Here is a 13,977-nt window from a genome sequence, read left to right on the forward strand (position 1 = left end):
ATTATAAAAGTCTAAACTAACCCCAACCAAACAAATGAGATTGCAATTAACTTATCAAAATATTTGTAATTACATTGTAATTAAAACAAACATCTAGAGACTATTAGTGTCTCCCTTTGCCAAGCTTTGAACAGCGTACCGAACTCTTCTTCAACCAAGTTGCCACCATCTTTCTCTCTAAAATCGGCTCCTCCACCAACAATGACAAACACATCTAGCTTCAATTTGTTTTCGTTGGACGTGGCTTCCTCTCCTTTCACTAAAACTTCACCACCAACTTTGGCTTCGGCTCCTTCTCTATCGACTTTATTTATTGCTCCTTCATAGTATATATAAAAATTAGGAAAAAAATGGAACTAAAAGTTGAATCAAGTCCTCCGTTCTCTGCTCCGAGTCTGCCGCCGCCATTCGTCCACTCAGAGTCCACATCGTCGTTCGTTTGCTCCGAGTCCGCTATCACCATTCATCCATTCCGAGTTTGCCCACGTCATTTGTGCGTCGATTCACCCTTGCCATTTGTGTCGTTCCGTGCTCGCCCCGTCGTTGGATCACTCAATGTCTTTCGTCTCCCACCTGTAACTCACATCGTCAGAAGGAAAAAAAGAGAGGGAGAAGGAAGGAGAAAAGAGAAGAAGGAGGAAGAAATGGCTTTGAAGTATGGGAAGAGAGAATATATTTATGAGGGAGAGAGATAATATATATAAAACATAGGTGGGCTAAATTGTAAATAACCACTGATATTAGTGAAAATAGCGAGATTTTTTTCTGGTAAAAAAACGAAAGGTTAAGGCATTAAGAGCCTATTTTTAAAGTTTTTTTATGCAGGAACCCCAATTAAAATTAAAAATTTTCTATATTTTTGGGAAACAATGCTTGTAGTGTCCTTGCCTATGTATTGACACTCTCAAATTATTGTGGGTTGCAAGGGCCCCATATACTATGGTTTGGTGCTGACCTATCGGCTATCGGCTATCGCTATAATTTTAATTTAGTTATTAACGAGTTTCAATTCATTTGTGTCAACAAGACTTGATACAATATATATTGTATCCAAGAATTTTCAATCAACAATTGCAAATTACATCACTATAGTTTGAAAGTGATTATAATATTAATTGAGTTGGAATGTTTGAGGTCATACTTTAATGTATTTTAAGTTATGTGTAACATGTGTTTGAATTCAGATAAAGATACAAGTCACAATTTTAAAAAAATCAACAAATGTGTAGTAAGTCATATTCAACATTCCACATCAAGAAATGTATAATAGATGTCATCATTTAGATTTCTATAGCCTATTTTTGTATTGCCAGTTTGTGGTTTATAAAAGTGTAATCTATAAGTAAAATTTGGATGAATTTAGGTAACTTAAGTTGGATTGGTAAGTGTGTAATTAGGATCATAAATTCATCTATCTAAATGTAAATTTGGCATTTAAAAGAGTTTAGTAATGGAGTCATACTTATATTTTTTTTTATAATATGTGGGATGAGAAATTCAAACCTTATACTTCGATGTTAGTAATTCAAGTTCATGCTAGTTGACTATATATATATATACTCATGTTGAAAATTGCGTTATATTTATAAGTCACCCAAATGAACTACAACTTTTTCTTCTTCTCTCATGTCCAATCCATTTAAAAGCCAATGGGAAAGGAAATGACTTTCCAAATATAGTGGTAATTTAAAATAAATTTGTTGATATATATTGTATGGTTTCAACCATTGTGGAAGTGAGAAATTAAATCATTAACATTTGAGATGATAATTTATATTCTTATTTAGCTATGCTCGATTTGACAATATAAATAAAGTTCTAGCATGCTCAAGAAAAGATAATTCTAATGCTTCTAATTTACTGTGCAATGATGAAAAAAAACATTCTGTTTATTTTCTCGAACAAATTTTGTTTATCAAAAGTAATATATATCATTTATCAGGTATTAATTGTCAAGGTGAGTTTATCTAAACGGCAATGAATATGTTTCATTGAGATCGGAGGTTTAAATTGCATATCCATTTATTGTAATTAAAAAATGCTAAATTATAAAAAAAAAAAATATATCCTGGAATATGTACTTTTTTAATATTTTCAATAATATCATCTAATTTTCAAAAAGATGTTCAAAAATAGTTTTGGATAGAATTTGCTAGTATTTGTTTTTAAAATACTATAGGTGTACTCTAAATAATTTCAATAATAACCTTTAACTTAAAAAAAAAAAAAAAAAAAAAAAAAAAAAAAAAAAAACCTTGTCATTAGTATGTGGACTAAAATAAGTGAAGGAAATGAAAGATACCAATAACTTTCCAAATGCATTGATTTAAAATAAATCTGATGATTTATATAAAAAATGTATCTGACATATATATTTTATATAAAGTTTGGAGTGAAAAACTAAACTTTCAAATAAAAAATTTATATAGATTTGAAATTGCCACGTGATAATTCATCTTTTAAAAAAGATTATTTTTTGACATGTAAAAGAAGGGGCGTGAAACTTAAATGCAACTTACTATCGTTATATTTGAAATAATAATATGTAGTTTTATTTGCTAAGTTATGGTAAAAAATATTGAATATATGAATAAAGTTTAGTACACCTTGAAAATATAATTCTAGTGTTTTTTGTTTAATGTGCATCCACGAAAAAAAAGTTTATATTTCTCGAATAAATTTTTGTTTGTCGAGAGAAGTAATGTTGTATATATAAAAAATTTATTGTCAAAGTGATTTTGTTCATAATAAGTATGTACTCCTTCATTGGAGTTGAATTTTATACCACACTAATTGTAATTTACATACAGACATTAATTAAATAAAGAAAAAAGGAAATCAATGAAGTTAATTATTACCAATTAAAACATTGAAATATTAAAACGAAGCAGTTTTATATAAATGCAACTCCATCACACGTCCGTTTAAACTCTCACTTTCATTTAAAAACAATATTCATGAAAGATTTGAATGCTAAAAACACAACACTAATATAAAAATCAAACCCCTTCTAAAGTCTTGAGCAACAACACAACAATCTAATCAAAACTAACCACCACCCAAGAACTCTTTGTTCTGTCTCTCATTTCCCTCACTCTTCTCTCTGCCACAATTTCTTATTCAGAAGCCCATGGTTTAAACATGAACGCCATTGACAGATGCTGGAGATCGAACACATACTGGAGAAGAAACAGGCAACAATTAGCCATTTGCTCAGTTGGGTTCGTTGGCAAAATGACCAATAACATTGGAAGAAGTCTCATACGCTACCAAGTTACGGACCCTAGCGATGACCCTATAAACCCACGTCTAGGTACACTCAGATATGACACCACAATGATCAAGTCCAAAGTATGGATCACATTCTGAAAAGATATGCATATTGTGCTTAAGAGCCACTTCTTATAGCAGCTTCACCGCCATCGACAGTTGAGGCGCCACCAACATTATAATCCACGGCCATATCATCCACCACTGTAGGGCTCAAGCGGCGGGTCAAGTCATGGGCCCCAATTCCAAGATCATTACGCTTGGACACATGGACGGTGATGCCATTCGTTTAGTAACGGCCTCAAAAGTGTGGATTGACCACACATGTTGTACCATTGCGAGGATGGGTTGCTTGATGTCACCCGTGGGTCTACAGACAACACCATTTCTAACAATTGGTTTCAAGACCAAGACAAGATTATTCTTCTTGGCCACGACGACAGTTATGTCCGAGATCGGAACATGAGACTCACCGTCTATAACCATTTTGGACCAAATTGCAAACAAAGCATGCCTAAGTAATATATTACGAATTTAATTAAAATTAGGCTAAATTATACAAAAACACCCTTTTAATTTTGTACTTTGGGTAAAAATACCCTTAAATTTCAAAAGGAAAAAGAATACATTTACCATTAATTTTTTATGAAAATTATTAGTGTTAGTATATGAACAGAAAACTTCAATACAACTAAGGCATTTTGGATAAGAAATTGATTATTATAGTCATAGGTTATTATAGTTGAGTTATAATAGTTTGTGTTTATGGTGTAGACTATTTTAGTTTGGGCGATAATAGTGTGTGTTTGAGATGTAAACTATTTTAATTTGAGAACGAAATAGTACACACTGTAACAAAGAATAAAAAAATGATAATGTAAAATAGTAAAAAATGTAGCAAATTGGGGTTTTGAAATAATAATATTGACGGTAACTAATTAGAAAATACAAAATAATATTTATTATAGCAAGATGTGATTATTATAATCTTAGAATAGTTATTGTCCCAAACACACCCCAAATTGTTTTAAAGAAATACATGAGATTGGAGAAAAATAAGAAAATGAGAATATGTATATAACTAAATTAATTCTTTTGAAATCCAAATAAACTTCAAACAAATTACTATACTAACAATAGGAGTAATACTTTTATTTAGTTTTTTTCTTTTTCTTTTCCAATGGAAACCGTTTCTATTTATATACTAACATCTTCTTATATATAATTTTGAAAGTTTGATGAGTAGTTTTTTAAATAAAACACTAACGGACAATAAAAGATATTTTTAAAAATCTGAAAGTTTAAAAATATTTTTAATGAAAGTACAAAATTCAGGAGATTTTTCTATAATCAAACCTTAAACTTTCATTTCATTTCCAGTTAGTTAACATAACAAGGATGGGACAATCCACGGGATGGATCTGATGTACGTTCCAGTTTCATAATTTGTCAATTAAGGTTGTAATTAACTGAAGTGATATTCAAAGACACACTTAATTAAGAAGGAGAAAGGGAAAAATTGATGAATACACTTAAACAAGGAGCCTTTAAGGATAATCGAAAGGAATATTGAAAACCAGAGAAGGAATTAATAACCGTAAGGGAGTATGAAATGGATGTGGGAGGATCACGCGCGGTACCGACATTCTAAATATGGTCAATATTAAAAGTATAAAAGTTAAATAATAAGTATGAATTAATATAATTTAGAAGCGTGGTGGGAGAATACGTATTATTATAGGGAGAGAAAGATAGAGAAAGAGTGATGGGTGTGTGAAGTTAAGAAGTAAAGGGCTTGTAAGAAACGTTTGTCCAAGAATCTGGAAAAGAGAAAAGAAGGCAAAAGAAAAGAAAAGAAAAGTAAAGGATCCCCAAAGAGAGAATAGAAGGGAGGGGTTTTGTGTATATATATATATATATATCGGGGAAAATGAGAAAAGAGTTTGGAAATTAAAGAAGATATATATCGAAATGGCGCCAGTGGGGTTGCCTCCGGGGTTCAGGTTCCATCCCACCGACGAAGAGCTCGTCAATTACTATCTCAAGAGGAAGATCAGTGGCCAAGAAATCGAGCTTGATATCATTCCGGAGGTGGATCTCTACAAATGCGAGCCTTGGGAGTTATCAGGTTTATTTATTTATTTCTTTCTTTCCCATTTTAGTTGAAAATTGGAATGGAGAAATAATAATGGTGTTCTATTATTATTTGTAGAAAAGTCGTTTCTTCCAAGTAGAGACCCAGAATGGTACTTCTTTGGGCCGAGAGACAGAAAGTATCCAAATGGGTTCAGAACAAACAGAGCCACAAGAGCAGGGTACTGGAAATCCACCGGAAAAGACAGGCGAGTCAGTTCACAAAACCGAGCCATTGGGATGAAGAAGACGCTTGTTTATTATAGAGGCCGAGCCCCTCAAGGCATTAGAACCGACTGGGTCATGCATGAATATCGCCTCGACGACAAGGACTGCGAGGACAGCTCTGGCATTCAGGTAATCCCATCGTCACAAAAGATTCAAATGGAATCATATCTAAGCTGCACTAAGTTTTTTCTTCACCTGTATCCTCATTTTCGACCATTCGAATTTTCAAATTTCGAATTCTCTCTCTTTTCCTTTCTTTTTCCCATGCACAATGATTACAACCGTCTTTGCATTTTTTATTTCCTTTTCTTTTTTGCTCTTTTTTATTTTTGTTTCTTTGCAATCATATTCGCTTCTTTAGAATTTTTATGATTGGGTTTAAAACAAGATGAGCCATGAGGAGGAGAGAACATCGACAAAGATTTTTTTGCTTCACTTTTGTTTTTTGGCCACTCATCACTTTTAATTTCTTTTGCATTGTTAGGGATAGAAAGCTCTCTAAAGTTTGGCTATATATACATAGTAATATTCTTCCAGCTTCCTAACCCAATCCTAAAACTCTACTCTACAATGTTAAATCAAAGCACTTCACCGAAAGCTATTCTATGCTCAGCCTTCTCCACCATTTAAACTTTAAACTCTCATTAACTTTAAGTTTTGTTGTTTCTTTCACTCACACATGCACGCATGATCCTCTTCTCTCTATTCTCTTTCTACATAGTTAAAACATTTTCTATATTTTTTTTTATATCTTTAATTTTTAGGCTAAATGATAATTTTAATATATATATTTCTAAACTCTTAACACGACTCTAAACTTAAATATTGAACTTGTTAAACATTTTTTTGAAACAAGGTTAAACATTTATTAAAGAGAGAAAATAATTTATTTGATTATTGATAGAAAATTTAGGGTGTGTTTAGGGCAAAGAATATCGTATGATTATAATAACTACCGTTGCTACTGTAAATACCATTTTGTATTCCTTATTAGTTACAATTAATACTATTTCAAAACCCCTATTTGCTACAGTATTTACTATTTACTATAGTTTTTGCTATTTTATATTCATCATTTTTTTATTTTTTGTTACCATGTTTACAATTTCCTTCTCAAACATATACTATTATAACCAAATTAAAATAATCTACATCCAAATCGTAAATTATTATAACCCAACCATAATAATGTAGAGCTATAATAACCAACTTCTTGCCTCAAACGCCCCCTTAGTGACTTATTAGGTATTTATTACACATCTCACAACTATTATTTTTTATGAAATTAAAAGAAAGGGATAGGTAGTTATTGACAGTTTTTCTTTTTTTTTTTTTTTTTTTCTTCTGCAATTCGTAATGTAATAATATAAGTAGAAATAGAGAGTAGGAAGAAGAGTTGAAAAAGGGAAAAAAGAAAAAAGAAAAAAGAAAGTCCATTTAGAGGGAAGCATGATAAAAAGAAATGAGTGGCATACATATTCTTTACTTGTACCAGGATCTTTCAAGTCATAAAGTTGAGTTTGGCTTTTGTTTTCTTATGGCAAATGAGACAAAAGTGTTATCCCCTATGACTTAAAACACACACACACAACCTGTTATTTGATTTTAATATATTCCATATTTCCAGCATTTTAGATGATCTATTCTATTATGAAAGTTTGATTCCTTCTTATTATTAAAAAAAAATTAAACAAATTAGCTACCAAAATGAAGCTATAGAGAGAGAGAGAGGCAAAAGAAGAATCTCCCATCGGTTTGCTTTTTTTTTTTTTTTTTTTAAGTTGTAAGAAGATGTCTCTCACTTTTCACTTTATTCCATCACTAAAATCACCCAATGGATCTCTCTTTGTCCACGAGTTTTGTTGAACTTGTGACACATACGACTTACTCTTTCTAAAGATTTCGTCATTAATTTCTCCTTACATTTCTCTCTTTTCACTCTTCTCTACCTCTAATATCACCTTTATCTTAGATCATATATACATATATATACTTAAATCAGCTGAATTATATTCATATTGACGCTTAAAGTTAAGTGTGACAGATGGGTGAATGAGAACAAAAATGAAAGCTGAAATTAAACATATGAAGCAGGAGAAAAGAGATGAAAATTGCAAGTGTTTTTTTGTTTTGTTTATTGGGTTGCAGGATTCTTACGCATTGTGTAGAGTATTCAAGAAAAATGGAATATGTTCGGAAGTGGAAGAACAATTAGTAGGTGGACAAAGCAGCAGCTTGTCATTTATGGAGAACTCAAACTCAACATCACAAACTTTGGTCAATGATTACGAAACTTTATCACCTGATATTCTGATGGCAGCTTCATCTTCTTTCGTGGAGGAAGAAGAAAAGGATGATTCATGGATGCAATTCATTACAGAAGATGCATGGTGTGCTTCCAATTCATCAGCAATCGGCCTCGACGACCTCTCTCACCTGACTTTCACCAATTGAAACTCATATTGGTTCCTAATAATTTTATAGATTTAATGGTCCCTATATTTTTTCTTTACTATAATAATTTATACGAACGACGTGTATCTCTCTCTCTCTCTCTCTACATATATATACACATATATACATACAAGTTGATGGGATTGGGAAGAAAGAGTGAGGAGAAGGGTGGTGAGATTTGTCAATTTCCATCTGTAGATTATGTATTTTGGATTGTGGGTGTGGTTGGTAACTTCTGTAGGGTCAAATTTAATCAAGTAGAAACAAGACCTCTATGGAATATATTTTGGTTTCACCTTTTCTTGGTGAATTATCTCTCATCTCTGGCCTCTGGGTGTTACTTCAATAAAAACAACATCATAAATACTCATTCTTTTCCCTTTTTAATATTTTCTAAACCTATCCATAATATCCACAAGCAACAAAAACACTTACTTATTGATCAGCTGACGGGAGCTCGTTAGCCAGTTTCACAAGATTGTCCACCAGCCATCTCGAACACTGCCGAGATTGGTCTGTGTAGGTAGAATTTATAACAACTTATTCATTCCACATATAAGTTCGGTTATTAGCATGAAATCCTTGAAAATTTTCCATGCTTAGCACCTTCCATAATATAGAGTAGACTCCTCGTCCATTTAGCTTTGGAGGAATCTGTAGAAGGGTAATGATGAGCAATCTTTAGAAATGCTGGTACGTCACAAGGCTATAAAATTACCTTGAATGAAAAGAGTAGGGCACATGAAATCCTCCACAGCTGAAGTCACTCTTTTGCTTACTTTTGTGTACTATTCAAATCTTCCACTTTTGGAATTCTGTTGAGCTTAACATGAAGGAGCTTGCATTTTTATGGCCACCACCTCCAAATTCCTGAGAAATGGAAGCAAAAAATCATTGCCATTATTAGCTCATTATTGATTTAATGTTTGATTTCAAAAGATAAGAGGAATCATTCAACCTGTGAGATGCGAGTTGTGTCTTCGTCATGCACACTTCTAAGACTTATTTTTAACATCTGGTCATTCCCAAGTGCAGGGACTCGGTATACAACAGCCCCAATGCCTCTACAAAAACACAAGCGAATGAAAATAAACTACAAAGGTGACATTTAAATTTTGGAGAAAATGAAAACAAGACACATGTCAAGAATTCAAGACAGAAACAAAGATGGATTGATTTGCTGCTTGTTTAAACTTTAAACCTCCCTATCATTTAAATGAAGCTAGAACCTGTTCAAAATGACTGTTTAAGTGTTTAAGAAAGTGTTTTTAAGTGGAAAAGTACTTAAAAAGTCATCTTAAATAGACCGTTAGTTATGATGACAATAGGTGGCTATAACTTTTATAAGTTACGACTACAAATAACTGGACAATCACTAAGGCAACACAACCTTATTGGGGGGTGGGGAGGAGGGCTGAGTACACAAGCATTCATACTAATAATCAATAAGGTACACATAAAGGCCAGACCAATGAACAAGAATTTAAGATGATTACATATTTTAAGAGTGAGACTCGAAACCTTCACATGACAAAATCAACAAAGAACACAGCAAGAGCTAATAAAAAGAAGAAAAGGAGAAGACATTGCAAAAAGTTCAGGGGAAGGAATAATGATCAATGCAGGTACCATCATACAGTAAATTCTCCTGAGGACAAAATACAAGGAAAGAAACTAGAGAAGAAGAGATGTCAACTTTCTTAGCCAAAAAACTGTTCATACTATATCTCCATCTCAAAATAAGTAACATCCATAAGATTATGAGATGAAAATCCCATTCTAGGGGTGATAATTAATTTTAAACAGAACACTGCCGTAGATTGTTAGGATTTAAAAATATACAAATACGAAGAATTTTTTTTTTTTTTTTTTTTTGGGATAAGATAACAAAAGTATATAAGTAGAACAGTTGTCATACCTTAAATTTAAGTTTTGACTCTTAGTAGCCAATTGATGACCTAATTCACTCCTTAGTTCTGAAATAGAATCTGCATCGACAGCCTATTGGGGGAGGAACAAAATTAGAGAATATAATAGGTTCTATATTTTGGACTATTTCTTAATCTTAATTATTTTCCAATTTTCAGCTCCACTATGTTAAATACTTTAATGGGCACAAACAAGCATGGAATGTGAATTGATGATTATTCATTTGAGAAAGAAGATATCAGCCTTTTGAAAAGCAAAGTTTGGTAAAAATGAAGCTCGACCAAGACCAAAAACCTCGAACACATTCAGTTACTTGATTGAGAACCATTATTTGAAAAACTTTAATCAAGCCAACATAACAACTACTCATTTAATTAATAATTCAGACAACATGATAATCAACATCTAATTTAAAATTTCAATTCACTTAGAAAGATGGATAAAAGATGAGAAAGGTAAGACCAGTGGACATACTAGACAACGTCCATAAACTCCACCACCGAGTGTAATGCTATACGATTGATTCAGGGCATCGTCTATTAATTTTTGTTTGTGTGATAAGCTCGCTATTCCTTGACTAATCATAGTCTCCATATCCAGAGATAGTAACTGCAAAAACACATACTCCTTAATCATATCTAGAGCTATTGATATATTGTAGTTATCCAAGAGAATGGAGACATTCTACCACAGAAAGGAGAAGGATTGTAATGTAATGTAATTTGCTCAAGAGTTTGAAAAAGGTTAGCATTCTTGCAACTCGGTGTCTTTCTAATCAATCTTGCTTCATATGAGCAATCTAATAAACTATAAAACCATCTATGTTACATTAACTAGAAGCCATTAAGATTTTACAACATTGTGCTCCATTTTCTAAGAATAGGAAAATTTCAAAATTGTCATAGACCAAGCACAAAGAAGACACTTGATGATTAGACAAACAAGTTTGAAAATCAGAAAAATATAAGAGCAAGAACAATCTCACCATCTCACCACTGGAGAAATTACCTGATCAAATAAATTAGGATTCAAGAGGGCATCAAATTCAATATTCAAATCTTTCAGACCACTGCTTAGAGCTTTACTATTTGGAAGACTCCACTTCCAAAGATCCCCATCTTCAATGTATTCATAAAGTCTCCTCATACGCTCAAATTCATTCAGCACTTTGTGATGGGAAGAACCACCATCAAAGTTGCCGACAGCATCTTGTATTAGCTTTTGCTTGAAATAGTCAAAAGCTATAGTAGCTCCACTTCTATGAATATCTATAACTTTAGTCACGTTTTGACCAAATGAAGAAAGCTTTTCAAGAGCCGTCTTGTGGTGGTCCAGTACAATCACTCTGACCATATATAAAGAAGAGAAAAAGAGAAATCGTTAAAGTAGAGAGACACAATTTCCAAGCAACCATAATAATTTTAAATTCCATTGATATTATATTACAGACACGAGACACCAACACAAATATCACAAATATCCCAGATAGCAGAATTGAGGAATAAGAAGCATAAAGACCTGTTAACTTTAGAAGAGAGATCCTGAACAAATCCAGAAGGACCCACAAAATCCAAAAGGTAAACGTCGGCAATTTGATGCAGAGGAAGCTGGTTGGATCTGAGGGGATTGTAGACGGTATTGGGGAAAAAGAGAGGGGGTGGTTGATGTTGATGAAGAGAAGCCGCGGAGAAATAGAGATGAGCGGCCAGAGCGGCGAAAGCACCGTCGGGACAAGGATAATGATAAAGCACCGCCGTAGATTTTGTGGTTACGCAATTCATTGTCAATCTTCTGTTCATCCAACCAATCTCAATCTTAAGATTTTAATCTTAAACTCTTCCCCTCAACTTCATAAATATTTTTAAACCAGTTACACACTTTGAGATTGTCTACCAAATTTTTTGTCAACTTTTCAATATTTTTTTAAAAAAAAATTATTATTATTATTATTATTGACCTAGATAGCGATTAGAATGGCCTATTGTCAAATATTAAGGAAAAAACTTGGGTACACCTATTTATGATCTACGCCTGATCTAATCCATTAAGAGTAAACAAATAAATTATGGTTTAAATATACTTTGTAGGAATGTATATGGATTGAATTAGAGGATTTTCTCTAAGGGATTTCTACATAAAAGACCTAAAGAATAGACACATATTACATTCTTAAACATTTTATTTAAAAAAAAAAAAAAAAAAAAACGTATTGGCCTCTCTAGGCTATTAACAATTTAACCATCATCTATATTTTATATATTTATTTATTTATTTATTTCCCTCTCTTCTCATGAATATTCTCTCTCCCCCATGCATGCTCTCTCTCATGCATATTCTCTCTCCGTCATGCATATATTCTCTCTTCGAATAATATATTTTATATATTCTTTCCCCCATAATTCACACTCATTTCTTCCTCTTCCCTTTCTTTTCTCCTTCCGACGGTGTGAGTTGTAGGCGGTAGACGATGACTTGGGGCAAATTGATGACCCAGCACGAGATGACACGAACGACTTGGGACAAATCAATGGTGTGGGTGGCATGGGGCGAATTGATGGTGACGGGGTGAGCAAATTCGATCGACGACGATAGGGAGAGAGATTTTTGGCGGCCATGGCTGTAGAAGAAGAGATGAATATGGAGGGTTATGTATTATAAACCCCCATATGAAGATGGACTTTATTTTTTTCCTATTTTTTATATATACTGTGATATATATATATACTTTCTTTTTAGCTTTTGTAAGAAATTTGATATATTCTATGGTATATGTATTCGTTTATTTGATATAAACGAGTATTTTTGTTATTTAGGCTTATTGTATTATGATATATATTGTTGAGTAAATGAAATTTATGAAGATTTATATACTATGGTATATTTCATATTTTGGTTTATACTGTGATTTAGGTCAAACATTGAATCAATTTCTAATTTATAAGCTGTGTATATTGGTTAGAATATTTTCAAATACTTAACAAAATGTTATAAGGTATATTTAAAATAATCATGAATTCATCAAAATTTTCTAAGGTATATTTAAAATAATCATTAATCCGTAAAAAAAATGTCAATAAATTGATATGTGAAAATCAAAATAAATAGAAAATAAAATTTCATTAAATGCATTTTTTTCCAAATTAAAAAATAAAAAACAATTAAAATAAATACATTTTCTCTCTCCAATTGATAAATGAGAAAAACTATATTAAATGTTTTTTCTCTCTTTATAATAAAGGGTCATTTTTAAATATAGAAAAATAAAACAAATAAAATATAGCAAAATTTTAAAACTATCAATGATAAATACTGATAGACTTCTATCAGTGTCTATTAGTGATATTGATAGTGTGAAACTCGGATCTCGATTTCCCTACTTAAGCAGGTAATTAAGGGAATTAACTAAGTATAAGTTAAATTCTATATTTGAATAGAAGGAAAATTTTAAGTATTAGAATAAATTTTCCTTGAGTAGTTTTGAGTTGAGCCTTAACTAGTAAAAATTTGGCTAAGTATGAAGTCAAAAAGAAACCATGCGTTTGGCGTTAAAGAAGCATTAATGCATGGGGCTCTAATGTGGCTAAGTGTGTAGAGGTTAAAAGAAATTAAGCCTTAAAGCCAAGGACAACCATGCGTTGAGTTTATGAAGTTTGCCCAATTGTTGGCATGGCAAGGAACGCATGTTGACTGAAGCATTGGCAAGAGGCACTGCCCAAAGGTTGTTCATGCATTAGGATGATAAGAGGCTGTATGAGCGAGAGCGAGAGGGCTAGACAATGATCGCAAGGCGCTGGGCGTTGGAGTATGCACGCGGATGATCGTGTAGCTACATGCGGCTCTTAACGATAGCGCTAAACGATGAGCTTGGGCACTACACGATAGGCGAAGCGCTAGACGATGGGCGTTGCGTGATAGATGCAGGCGCTAGACGATGGCACTACACGATAAGCGGACTCGCTAAAC

General features: G+C 32.6%; 2 protein-coding genes and 1 pseudogene across 7 annotated transcripts; 2 read left to right on the forward strand and 1 right to left on the reverse strand.

The window, feature by feature from the left end:
- Window positions 1–3,011: 3,011 nt before the first annotated feature.
- Window positions 3,012–3,792, forward strand: LOC120084153 (annotated as a pseudogene).
- Window positions 3,793–5,118: 1,326 nt separating this feature from the next.
- Window positions 5,119–8,380, forward strand: LOC120083694 (NAC domain-containing protein 86). The gene is made up of 3 exons (XM_039039534.1): window positions 5,119–5,398; window positions 5,483–5,760; window positions 7,780–8,380. The coding sequence occupies exons 1-3, from the start codon at window positions 5,242–5,244 to the stop codon at window positions 8,083–8,085; spliced, it is 741 nt and encodes a 246-aa protein (XP_038895462.1). The 5' UTR covers window positions 5,119–5,241; the 3' UTR covers window positions 8,086–8,380.
- On the reverse strand, window positions 7,929–11,932 carry LOC120083693. 6 transcript variants are annotated; one of them, XR_005483502.1, is made up of 8 exons: window positions 11,533–11,921; window positions 11,023–11,359; window positions 10,489–10,623; window positions 10,004–10,086; window positions 9,044–9,149; window positions 8,865–8,955; window positions 8,521–8,739; window positions 7,933–8,071 (listed from the first exon to the last, which is right to left on the reverse strand). XR_005483502.1 is itself a non-coding variant. In XM_039039533.1 (6 exons), exons 1-6 carry the CDS (start codon window positions 11,811–11,813, stop codon window positions 8,878–8,880), a joined length of 1,020 nt encoding a protein of 339 aa, XP_038895461.1. In that variant the 5' UTR covers window positions 11,814–11,921; the 3' UTR covers window positions 8,497–8,877. The 6 variants fall into 6 exon arrangements, 1 of the variants encoding a protein (XP_038895461.1); XR_005483503.1 differs by having other exon boundaries at window positions 8,804–8,955; XR_005483501.1 differs by having other exon boundaries at window positions 7,929–8,067; window positions 8,521–8,955.
- Window positions 11,933–13,977: the final 2,045 nt, after the last annotated feature.

Source organism: Benincasa hispida, chromosome 8, assembly GCF_009727055.1.
Source record: "Benincasa hispida cultivar B227 chromosome 8, ASM972705v1, whole genome shotgun sequence".
Lineage (NCBI taxonomy): Eukaryota > Viridiplantae > Streptophyta > Magnoliopsida > Cucurbitales > Cucurbitaceae > Benincasa > Benincasa hispida.